Below are 12,229 nucleotides of genomic sequence, written 5' to 3'. Positions count from 1 at the left end.
ATATATATAATATAGTATTAGAATATTATTATACAAGCATATGATACATGAAACTATTCAGGCTTCAGCTGGCAGAACTCACTTGGTTTTGGAAAGTGAAGAGAAAAACTTCCCTTCAGATCTGTGCAGAGGAAGGGGGCAAATGTCACCTGTGCTTTGTGACTGGGAAAAATTAAGCTTTGTTTAGTAAGGCGGTGTTTGGAAACACAAACTAGGCTCATTTGGGTTCTCTGTGAGCAAAACAAACTGTTTTTAGATAAGCAAGCTCAGTTTGAAGTTTGAAACTCAAACTGAAGCAAACGTTGGTTTGTTAAATGGTGTTGAATTGGAAGGCTTTAGGATTAGAAAGGGATCATCTGGATTTGAGATCTGGGGTTGAAGCATCAAGTAAAGCGGCTAAAGTGGCATTTAAAAAAAGTGTGGTTCTGTGCCATTCGAAACAGGAGTGTTTGGAGTGTACCTGCTTAGCACTGCTGATCTGGGGCTGTGTGGGCAGTGATCTGCTGCTGCTGCTGCTCTTTTTCCCCTAAAAGAGAGACTCTCTCCTGTCCCAAAAACTCTGGGTCTTTAGGGTTGGGTTTTTTCAGGAATTTTAGTGTTACTTTGAAGGATCCATTACACTTTTCTTCAGCACATATATAAATATATATAAAATTAATTGAATAGTGCTAAATTTGAATTTAGTAGTTTTAGGAAGCATTTGGGTCACAGTTATCCCGAGGCAGACCCACTGAGCCAAATCCCAGCTGGCACTGATGAGGTGAGGTGAGGAAGGCAAAGATTGATCCTGTTAGGGGAAAAAAAAGACTCTTTAAATACATTTTATGCTGCTGCTTCAGTGATTTGAACTCGGAGCGGGTCAGCACCTTCCTGTAAGTCAGTGGAAGTTTTAACTCCTCAGGGTGTTCAGTCAAGCCCCGGACTAAAACAGGTGAATCTGGGGCTGTCGTGTTCAGGCTGCCATGAAGGAGTTCCTCTAGTGCACCTTGTGCTGGTGGGCACGTGGAGATTTCATACGCTCCCCTAAGCTATCTGGGGAAAAAGCCTGGTGTGCAGACAGCCTGCCCTGATCCCACAGGACAGAGGTGGGGGGTTTTTGGATTTTCTTTGTCCTTTTTTGTTTGAGTGGGTTCCACCTCCCAGTACAAACTGTGTACTGGACTGGAGGGGAGACTGTACTCTGAACTTGTGGCTTAAACTGCCATGAAACATTAAGCACAGCGTGACTGTAACAGTGGTGAGAAGCATATGCAGGGCTGATCAAACTACACCAGTGCGGTATTTGGGCCATAACTGTGGGTTTCCATCCCATCATCTCATCCTGCCTTTCCCCTGTGGGCTTGTCCGCTGACAGCCAGTGCTGTGTTTTCTCCCCCCAGGAAAGGGCCGCTACGGAGAGGTGTGGAGGGGTCAGTGGCAAGGAGAAAACGTTGCTGTGAAGATCTTCTCCTCTCGGGATGAGAAATCCTGGTTCAGGGAAACTGAGCTGTACAACACTGTATTGCTGCGGCATGAAAATATTTTAGGTAAGCAGAACAACCCTATTTCTGTTTCCTGGTGTAGCTGGTGTAAAAGTGAGTTCACAAACAGTCACTGCTGATTTGCTGGGTATCTCATAGTCACAGAATCACAGGATGTCAGGAGTTGGAAGGGACCTGGAAAGCTCCCCCAGTGCAACCCCTGCCAGAGCAGGATCACCAGAGCAGTCACACAGGAACACGGCCAGGGCTTTGGGTGTCTCCACACAAGGAGACTCCACAACCTCTCTGGGCAGCCTGGGCCATGCTCCATAACCCTCACACTGACCAAGTTTCTCCTCATCTTCAGCTTGAACCTCCTGTGCTCCAGCTTGGGACCATTGCCCCTTGTCCTGGCATTGGCCATCCCAGAGCAGAGCCTGGCTCCTTCCTCCTGACACTGCCCTTTCCCAATGGATCCCCAGGAATGAGGGCACCCCTCAGTCTCCTCTGCTCCAAGCTCAAGAGCCCCAGCTCCCTCAGCCGCTCCTCAGCAGGAGATGCTCCACTCCCTCCAGCATCTCTGTGGCCCTGCTGGACTCTTTCAAGCAGTTCCTGTCCTTCTGGAGCTGAGGGCCCAGCACTGGACACAAGATTGCAGATGCGGTCTCACCAGGACAGTGTCATTGCAGGAGGCTTCAGTGTTTGTGATAAATACTCGAATAGAGATTTTGAGGACCTTGCAGAAGGGTGCTGAGTCTCAACTGGAGAAGGTGCTGTAGCAACCATGAACTGCTGTCCTCCTGCAGAAATACTCTAGCAAGGAGCAGTCAGCTGGATTAATTGGTTTTCGGCAGCACGGGGTGTAGAGGAGAATGGAGGTGCCACAGAAGCGTCTGGCCCTGCAGCCCCTCTTGCAGGGCAGCTCAGTGCAAAGGAACATCGCGTTAATGGAGCAGTTGTGTGTGTCTGGGGTTTTATCCCTTCAGTTTGCCTGGGAGAAACGAAGGAAGAAAAAGTGGCAAGGAGTTCATATTAAATATTTAAGTACTTTTCCTTGTGCCTGAATAAACTGCAGTACAAATCCACTGTTTTCTCCTCTTTTAACTGCTCTGCTCAGCACCAAACTAAGCTCCTTTGGTGTTTAAACCTCAACTATAGTTGCCCCTTTCTGATATGTTTCATTTCCCTGTAAATAAGAAGGTACAATGAATTTGAATATTCTGCATCCCTCAGAAAATGGCTGTTTTGTGTTGTGAGCCATTGCTGAAGGTGAAGCTGTGCAGCCATGACCTTCTCTCCTTTACGAATAAAGCCATCTCTTTCTTCAATTGGTTTTACTTCTTGTTTCCTGTCAGAGCATTCCCTGGCTCTGTCCCGTACCTGCCTGCTGTTTGTCTGCTGTTTCCTGAAGCAGCTCCGTTGTTACCACAAAAAGAATTCGGTGGCCTCCTGAAATGTGAATTATTGAACTTTCCTTCCCAGGAGAGCAAGTGACTTGGCTGAAATTGCATTGCACGTTTCCCGTGTTCCTCTGTGTGTGTTCAGTCTGTCTTGATAACTGTCACATTGGATGGCTATGTTATAGGATTTCTTCAAATGCAGTATTAAACAATATCACAGATTACGAAGGTATCACACTGGGCAGAGAAAGCAGTGGGTGTTCTTTGACAAATGTCATGTGTGGGCTTTTAATAGACATGATTTGTGCCTTTAACTCAGGAATAAAACTTTGGTTGCCTCTCATCTGAAGCTATGGAGGTCAGCAGTGTGCTCATGTACAATACGTTCAGAGGTAATGGGAAGGGAGCTGCTCCTGGATTTTGGGTTCAGCTTTAAGACACCACGTTTTTGAAAGCAGTTCTCGAGGTTCATCAGTTTTAAGTTTTGTGATGGAGTCCCTATCCCTGGAGGGGTTTAAAGGATGGGACATGGGTCAGTGATGGACAGGGCATGGAGCCCCAGCTCCCTCAGCCGCTCCTCAGCAGGGAGGGATGCTCCACTCCCTCCCTCATCTTTGTAATCCTCTTTTCTTCCTCTCTTTCCAGGTTTCATTGCCTCGGACATGACTTCCCGAAACTCCAGCACGCAGCTGTGGCTGATCACCCACTACCACGAGATGGGCTCGCTGTACGACTACCTGCAGCTCACCACGCTGGACACCGTCAGCTGCCTGCGCGTGGTGCTGTCCATCGCCAGCGGCCTGGCCCACCTGCACATCGAGATCTTTGGCACGCAGGGCAAGCCGGCCATCTCACACCGCGACCTCAAGAGCAAGAACATCCTCGTCAAGAAAAACGGGCAGTGCTGCATCGCGGATTTGGGTCAGTGCGCTTCGGGGCCGCTGTACGGGGTGCATTTCTGCAGAAATCGGGTGTATTGGGTGACCCTGACCCTAAAAGTCTCAGAATTAACCTCAAAATGACGGGGCCGGGAGGCGCCGCCGCCGCCGCTAGGTGGCGCTCGCAGCCTGGGAACGCAGCCCACTGCAGGGCCCTTGCGGCCTAGGGCCTGAGCAGGCCGAGTTTGGCCTTTTTATGGCATTTTCTTGTCAAATTCCACTCGCGGATCACGGAAAGCAGCAGTTGTTAGGCCTCGGCCTGTTTCTTAACTAGTAAATGTCATAGACTCACAAAATTGTTTGGTTGGAAAGGACCTTTAAGATCACCGAGTCTGTCCACCACTGACCCACGTCCCTCAGCCCCTCATCTCCCGTCTGTTGAACCCCTCCAGGGATGGGGACTCCACCACTGCCCTGGGCAGCCCCTGCCAGGCCCTGAGAAACCTTTCAGTAAAGAAATTTTCCCAAATTTCCAACCTTACCCTCCCCTGGCACAACTTGAGGCCATTTCCTCTCTCTCATCCCATCGCTTGTTCCTGGGGAGCAGAGCCCGATCGCCCCTTGCTAACCCCTCCTTTAGGAGCTGCAGAGGGAATAAGGGCTCCCCTCAGCTTCTCTTCTCCAGTTGAACCCCCCAGTTCCCTTCCACCTACAGCCCTTACTTAAGTCCATAACAGAGTCACTCAAGTCCTTTCTCTTACAGCCCAAGAGCCACGTGCTCACTGTCCCAGGCTCCCCAGGTCTGTCCAGCCTGAGTCCTTCACCAAGGAGCCCAAAATTGGGTCCTCCGTGACCAACTGATGTTAATTTAAGCTGGTAGGATGCTGTGAGACAGTTCCAGCAGCGTGGCTTGGTATGTCTGGCTAGTTCTTAATTCTTTTCCTCAAGACAAGGGAGAGCAGTGGTAGGACAGCAGCACTGGGCAGTCACTGCCTGGGCAGAAAGTCTGCTGGGAGATGGGATTTTATTCAGTAACTCCACTGCATAGTTTCTGTCACTGTTGCCTGAGAGACATGAGATACAGGGAAAACATGAAAGCCACACACCTGGGCCCATCTAAATTTGCAGAAGGCATGGTAAGTGAAAAATACAGAACTTCAGAGATTGGCTTTTAAATGAACTTGTAGTTCATTTTGAGGAAGGACAGCACATATTGGCGTTGATTGACATCACACTGATACAGTGACATCTGCCACATTGCTTGTCTGGAGGCCTCAGGTGTTTGAGAGATTTTTCTGAGAGCACAGCAATAAACGTTTCCCAGGTAGTTTTCTGGTGGTAAAATAGCTATTTTTTCAAACGTGAGAACCTCAGGCATGTGTCTGACGTTTTTCATTTGTTCCTTATCTGTAAAGGAGAGCTGTCCACCTCTGAAACGGGCTGTTTCAGACATGCTCTGTCTCAGCAGAAACCCTGTGGTAAAGTCCAAGGGTGGGTGTCAGTCCCGCTGTCAGCACTGTGGAAAAGTTCTGCCCTGCTAAAGCAATTCGCGTGCACGGTGATAAGTGTCAGTTGAGCAACCTGATAGAACAGCAGAGTAATGCTGGTACAAAAAGAAAGAGTCCAACCCTCCTCTTCTTCCCTGCTTCCCTGCCCCTCCACACTGAGTTGTGAACGTCCATGTGAAACAACCACGGGTGTTTGTAAGGAAGGTGCAGAGAGCTCTAGGAAAACATATTTGCTCAGGTTTTGTTTCTGGCTGATGCTGCAGTGCACACTAGAGAGGATTTCTTGGTGTCTTGGAAACCACTGTGTTCCGTCGATTTGTGTCCTTGTCCAGCTTTTTCTGTAAAGAGTTGTTCCCTTGCAGTAGAGCTGCTCTGACCACACTGGTGCTCCCCATAGCGTGCACCGGGATCCGAGGTGCAGGGCAGCGTCTGCTCCCAGATGAGGAGAGCCCGATTGCAGCACGGCCGCCCCCTGCCCTCATTGCAGCACTGCCCGGGTGCAGTGGGGCTGCTGGCTCTGTCCCTCGGCACCAAACCTTTGTCCTGTCGCTCCACTGGGGCTGTTTTGCCCAATTTGGATGGAGCGTTACGGTTTTTATCACGGCATTCTGCAAAGTCTTGGCTTCTTTGGAGTTTGCCAGGAACTTTGCAATTTGGATGGAGCGTTACGGTTTTTATCATGGCATTCTGCAAAGTCTTGGCTTCTTCGGAGTTTGCCAGGAACTTTGCTGACCTTTGTTTCCAATGTGCAAACTGTTTTTTAATATTACAATTCGTGCATATTGTATACTGTAAAGTAATATAAACAACTCTATCAGCGCATGAGCGTGTGTAAATATGTCACACACACGTATGACAGTGTTTTTATCTGGAGAGCAGACTTCCCAAACCATCATCTCAGCAGTTGAGGGGTCAGTAGTAGATGGTATCTCTCTAGAGGTGCTGTAAGCATTTCCCTAGTGACTTGGAGTTACCTGAAGTCTGTTTAAATGGTAGGAAAGTACAGGCTGTTTTTGGGAAGGAAGAGAAAACCAGTGATCTGGTGACAGGTTAACTCTTTTTGTGGAGCTGAGCTGAAAAGCTGTGCAAGTTTCACCTAAAATAAACTCGGGTCCAATGTCAACAGCGTGTGTTATTCTTGAGAGTTGTTGAGGAAATTGGGGAGAGTTTGTGTCGTCTCTTCTGTTGCTCAGTTCTGACAGGCAACTGTTGGTGTTCAATTTGCAGTGCTCGCTGTTTACCGCGGCAAAACGAGAGCTCTGTGTGTTTCCAAATTTACAGTAATTTAGTCCCTCACATAATGTTCTTTGCTTAAATGTTTGGTAATTAGTGAAACCAGGTAGAGTGGTTTTGACTGACTCATTTCAGATCAGCTTGAGGATGTTTGTTTTCCAAGCCTCTGCGAGCGCCGTGTTTTTTATTCTCCAGCTTTATTTTCTAACTTGCGCGTAGCCATCACGCAGTGTTTTTCTTCCCTCTCCCCCACAGTTCGGATGTGTCCGCCCACCCAAAAGCTCTATAAATAAATTTGAAGGCCGTACAGAATTGTTTTCTTCCAAGCAGCACATGCTCGGCCTCCCGTGCGGACGTGCCCGGAGCGCTGGTGACATCCAGCGGCTGCAGAACGCTTAAGGACCGCGTTTTGCAACAACAGGGTTCACGGCGATCCCTGAGGAGGTCATCGGTCTCGGTCTGCGGACACCGGGACTGGTTTGGGGCTGGTTTGGGGCTGACCGCGTTGCTCTTTGGACACGTGGACTCTCTGTCCCCTCCTTGAGGAGCTGATGGGTGTCACTGCCCGTGTCTCACCGCGCTGTTGCTGTTCTCCAGGAGATGTAACGGCGGTGTTTTCTGTCCCGCAGGCCTCGCGGTGATGCACTCCCAGAGCACGAATCAGCTGGACGTGGGCAACAACCCCCGCGTGGGCACCAAGCGCTACATGGCTCCAGAGGTCTTGGACGAGAGCATCCAGGCCGACTGCTTCGACTCTTACAAGAGGGTCGACATCTGGGCCTTCGGGCTGGTGCTCTGGGAAGTGGCCAGGCGCATGGTTAGCAACGGTGAGTGGTTGTAGAGGGGTTCAACACGTGGTAACTCGCAGCAAAGCATCTGCCACCAAAGCCAGGGGATCACACAAAACACTGCACCTCCAGAGCGTTTTGTTCCTGGCGCTTTGCTGCCCGTGCTGGAGCTGTCTGTGCGCTAGGTGTAATGGGTGAGTGTTGTCACCTCTGTTAGTCCCCTGCTGCACCCTAAATCGTGATGAGAAATAATTCATACCAAGTAGTCAAGGTAAAATTGTAGATGACAAAATCTCTGAACTTTTCCCATGTGAACCACAGCTGAATGCTTTAGGTGGCTGTTTCTTGTGACAAAACCCAAGGAACAGAGGGAAGATGCGTGGGAGTGAAGTGATGGGAGTTGAGGGATGCTCTTCCTTACCACTCCCAGAGCAGGACTTGGTCACAGTGCAGCCCTGTGTGGGAAAGGTGCTGCTGCGGGGCTGCTCTGCGTTTCCTTGGCAGGGGTGTCTGGATTTAGGAGCCTTCAAGCTGGGTGTGTGTGGTGTGATTTCTTGTCAGTTCAGAAGTCCTCTCTGACTTCAGGACCTCAGATTGTGTTTTCTGGAGAAAAGGAGAATGTCAAAGATGCCCTTCGGGTGTGTGCAGACCCCAACAGTGGTGGGTTGCTAACAGTGACACATTTAAACCCGAGGAAATTCCCACTCCTTATATGCATTTATTGGCTGTGTCTGTCTGAGCTATTCCCACTAAACCCGAAGGTGTGTGTGTACTGCACATAATCTATAGAAATACACACAGTCCTACCACATTACCTCTTGCAATGAAAATTCCCTAAAGCAGTACCTATTATTTAGCAGTTCCCATGCAGAAGTGTGATACGTGGGCACTGCTGCAGCAGCCGCACTGAGTCGGGCTGAGCCCTGCCGCCGTGGGGGCACTTGTCACAGATACATCACAACGCTGCTCCTGTCAGTGAAGCACTGGTTTGAACTGAAGCGAAGGTTTTATCTCCACGTGTAGAGCTGTGTGTAAACCATTACTCATCAGCGGTCCCTCAGATAACCTGTGTGGTGTGCAGGGAGACCTTGGCACTCTGGGGGTGGGTGTGCTGTGGTCAGGCACCGCACACTGGTGTGAGCTGGGCGCTGCTGTGTCCCGGGTGGCCTGGGGACACTTTTTGGCTATGGGTGCTGCTGATGGACACTTGTCCACCCCTTTACTTGGTGGAAAAGCAGAGTCTGCTCCAGTAAGTCAGCCCGCTTCAGCTTGTGGAAGCTCTGGAGTCGTCGTAATCTGACTGATCAGTCTGATACTTGTTAAAATTGGAAATGTTTATTTTTATTTTTAGCGTTTGGGGGTTATTTCTGTTTGTTTTTTAACTTCTCTAATGGTCCTCAAGGTGGCACAGCATTTCTCAGTACTTTTCTGTTGTGGCTCAGTAGGAGGAGAGTGTGGTAGAAAACTCCTTCAGCACAGCCAGGAGCACTCGTGTGATGTCTCTGTGCTGTAGCAGGAGCCAGCGTTGCTCTCTGTACCTGAGAAACGTGATGTGAGCCCCCAGATCAGTATTTCCCTCTTTAAACAAGGCATGTATGCTCCTTGCAGAGGGGCTGTTCACCACCTCTGAAGTGCTCCCTTCCAGCGTGCAGAGCTCACATGTTCCCTGTCTGGTGCTTGTGGTGCTGTCCTGGTGAATCTCCGCCGTTGTTCCTGTTGTTGTTGCTGGTTGTTTCAATGGTAACACCAAAATGAAGTGGTTTCTGCTCACCGCCACCCCGGTGCGTGGTCACTGCTCATGTGCCAGGCTGTGGCTGAGCCATTCATGTCAGTCCTGATGGGTGCACGTGTGGGATGAGCTGGTGTTAAAGTGACGAGGAGTAAAGGTGAGGGAGGCGCTGCCCTGTATCCGAGTTGATTTGAGCAGCGAAAGGCCAGCAACCTCAGGGAAAAAACCAACGCACTGCGTTATAAACGAGAGGAGCAGTCCCCAGCTGCAGGCTGTGCCAGGGGCAGTGTGTGAGGGGAGCGTGCCGCAGGTCGGGGTGGGCGCTGTGGGGCTCCCTGGCACCGCTGGCCGCTGCTGCGGAGCCGCAGGATCCCATGGGGGCCGTGGGGTGGCTGCGGTGGAGCCACTCACTGGGGCAGAGGCTGCACCCGTGTCTGGTGCTGTGTCCTGTCTGAAACTGCCAGCTCTGCTCTGTGCTGGGGAAAACACATGGGAACAGTCAGTTAGAGCCAAGTTCATCTGTAGTAGCCTAGTGACACGTTTTCAGAGCCGTACGATGTGGCTCACGTTCTGCCCTTAGCTCACTGCTTGATCTGGATAAACGGGAGTGCAGACAATGTGGATACACGAGGTCGTTTTAATTCTTGAGTCCTCCCAGTCACTGTATTCTGTGTTCAGGGAGGGAGCAGGATATAAAGACAAGGGTTCAGCCCTGCAGGGTTGTTTGTGTATGCAATTATGAACTGCTTGGAGGAGGAGGGTGAGGGATGCTTGTAATGGTCTGTCCTGCATCCACAACACAACGCCTGGGAACTCGCTCGGATCTCTGAGCCATCCAGCTGTTTCCTAAGGGAGCTGTGATTCCCTGCACACCATTTCACGTAGTCATCACAGATGGGGATTTGCAGATTTTACAGAGGATCTACAGGACTTTGATCTTCATCTCCAACAGAACAAGAAAACGAAATCCCAACCACTGTGGCCGAGGTTGAGACCCTCTTTTCAACTGCAGTATATCCAAAGCAACAGAAATTCTCCTGAGTTTCATGTGGGACATTTGCCAGTGCTAAAAGCAGATCTGAGGTTGCTCTGCCCCTGTTTCTCCTGTACGCAGAGGGCCTCATTCACTCGGTGTTTTTTGAAGCCGCTCACCCAGGTGCCTGTCTCTGAACACCAGTTTTTAAATTGGCTTCCTAAGGAAGTTGCGCTCCCAGTAAATCACTTGTGAGCTAAATCCAGTGCAGAGCAGCAGCGCTGCATGGCTGCTATAGGAAGAAGCAAAAGGCTCCTTAGCCTTTGGTTTTGTCAGCTGGTGACAAGCTGTGAGCACACACAGACAGGGACAGACAGACATGGACACACCACACACAGACGCATTTCTCAAAGGGAATCCTGGAAAATGCATCCAGACTGCAGGTGCCACGGGCTCCAGGCGCTTGGCTTGGCAATGGTGTGTGGTGCCAGCTACCCTAGGCATTTGGCTGTTTTATTAACAAGAAATCAAATTACTTGAAGCACCAGCGTGAGGGTCTGTGGATGCTGATGTGCTTATTGGGCTCCTTCATGAACCATAAAGCCACGCAAAGTGTGTGGTAAGCCTATTAAAAACCACAGTGCAGACCTTAAAATGTTTCCGTTTGGTAGCAGAAATCCCAGAAAACCTCCATTAAAGACGGCCTTTTGGCAGGTGGATTTATTTCTCATCACTTTAGCTCAAGCATCTGCAAAATGGATGTAGTTCTTACATTGTGGAGCTGTAACAGGAGCCAGTTAATTAACATTTTGGGTAAAAAAGCTGTTCCTGTGTTGGTAAGTGCTGTTCTGGTGTTGAGGGGCTGCTTGGCACCGTGGTGTTCACGTTTAAAAGACTTTGATGCCTCTCGGATGACGAGGTCGTGCTCTCCGCGCAGAGACGCGGTGTCGCGACAGGGGTTAACCAGCGCCTCCGGTTGTGTCTCACCAGGCATCGTGGAGGACTACAAACCCCCCTTCTACGACCTGGTGCCCAACGACCCCAGCTTTGAGGACATGAGGAAAGTGGTGTGCGTGGATCAGCAGCGGCCCAACATTCCCAACAGATGGTTCTCAGACCCCGTAAGTGGCTGTGCCGACCGCGTGAGCCGTCTTACGAAGTAATGTCATGGCAGTTGACTTCATTTCAAGATAAACAAGTGACAAGTGACACTTCCAGTTATCCCCTGAAGTGGTCTCAGTGCTGCTTGTCAGACCATTACCTGTGCAGATTTCAGACTCTGCTGGCATGGCCCTTTATCCGGAGCAGGAGGAAAACGCAGTGAGCAAACTCAGGACTGTTACGTCTTGGCCTTTTAGCAGCGGGATTCACCAGTGGCTGTTTTAAAGCTGCTCTTCCTTTGGTGGTGTTCCCTCTGCAAGGGCAAAGCTCTTGAAGGGAAGGGAGCCCTGTGCAGGGCTTTGTTGTGTATCAGCACACAGATTTAGAACCGGATTTTGGCCTCTCCTGCTGACAGGATAAGGGACTGTTGTCACTTTGGATGGGCGAGCGTTGAAGTTCAGTCTCCTTCATCATAGGGTTGATCAGCGGTTTTGCTCCTCATTACTGAAGCTGTGGAGCTCGGTCTGAATCTGCAGGGCTGGTGAGGGCCAGCGAGGACGAGGGACCCCATCTGTAAGGTTTGGGTGGTAGAGCACCAGGCAGCTGTGGGTCCCAGCCCTTTAACGCTGCACCGGACACAGCAAAGTCACAGGTGGAAAACCTGTCCCTCTTCAGGCTTCCTTCATCAGCCTCGCAGCATTAAAAAGGAATTATGCAGTGTTCTCTTAATTAGTAAAAACCCAAACCTCCACTGTTTAAAATGACAATAGCTTGTCACGCCAGTCTGGTTGTTCTCTTGGTTTAACCAAGCTGTCAAACTTGGGGATGTCTTTCCACACTTGAAAGCTGTGTATTTGATGGATATCAGTAAACCCTCTGTAGTCAGGGAATTGAGTATTAACAAGGCAATGTTAGTGCTTGACCGGTCTAGTGCTCTCCTGTGTGCTCACACGTGTTGTGTTCCTTCTCTCCGCAGACGTTAACATCTCTTGCCAAGCTGATGAAGGAGTGCTGGTACCAGAATCCCTCGGCCAGGCTCACAGCCCTGCGCATCAAAAAGACTTTGACCAAAATTGACAATTCCCTAGACAAACTGAAGGCCGACTGCTGACCCGCGGCGGTGCCGGCCTCCAGGGCAGGGCGCCGGCCGGTTTGGGCG

General features: G+C 50.2%; 1 protein-coding gene across 1 annotated transcript; it reads left to right on the top strand.

Moving 5' to 3' along the window:
• Positions 1-1,379: 1,379 nt before the first annotated feature.
• On the top strand, positions 1,380-12,181 carry ACVR1 (activin A receptor, type I; the record flags this gene model as incomplete). The annotated part of the gene is made up of 5 exons (XM_010180449.1): positions 1,380-1,526; positions 3,506-3,781; positions 7,109-7,306; positions 10,960-11,090; positions 12,047-12,181. Coding segments are annotated over 5 exons (887 nt in total), but the record flags the coding sequence as incomplete, so codon positions are not given.
• Between the last annotated feature and the right edge of the window lie 48 nt (positions 12,182-12,229).

This window comes from Mesitornis unicolor, unplaced genomic scaffold (genome assembly GCF_000695765.1).
Source record: "Mesitornis unicolor isolate BGI_N332 unplaced genomic scaffold, ASM69576v1 scaffold11893, whole genome shotgun sequence".
Lineage (NCBI taxonomy): Eukaryota > Metazoa > Chordata > Aves > Mesitornithiformes > Mesitornithidae > Mesitornis > Mesitornis unicolor.
Note: the sequence above shows the minus strand (reverse complement) of the source record. Positions and strands in the feature narration are given on the sequence as shown.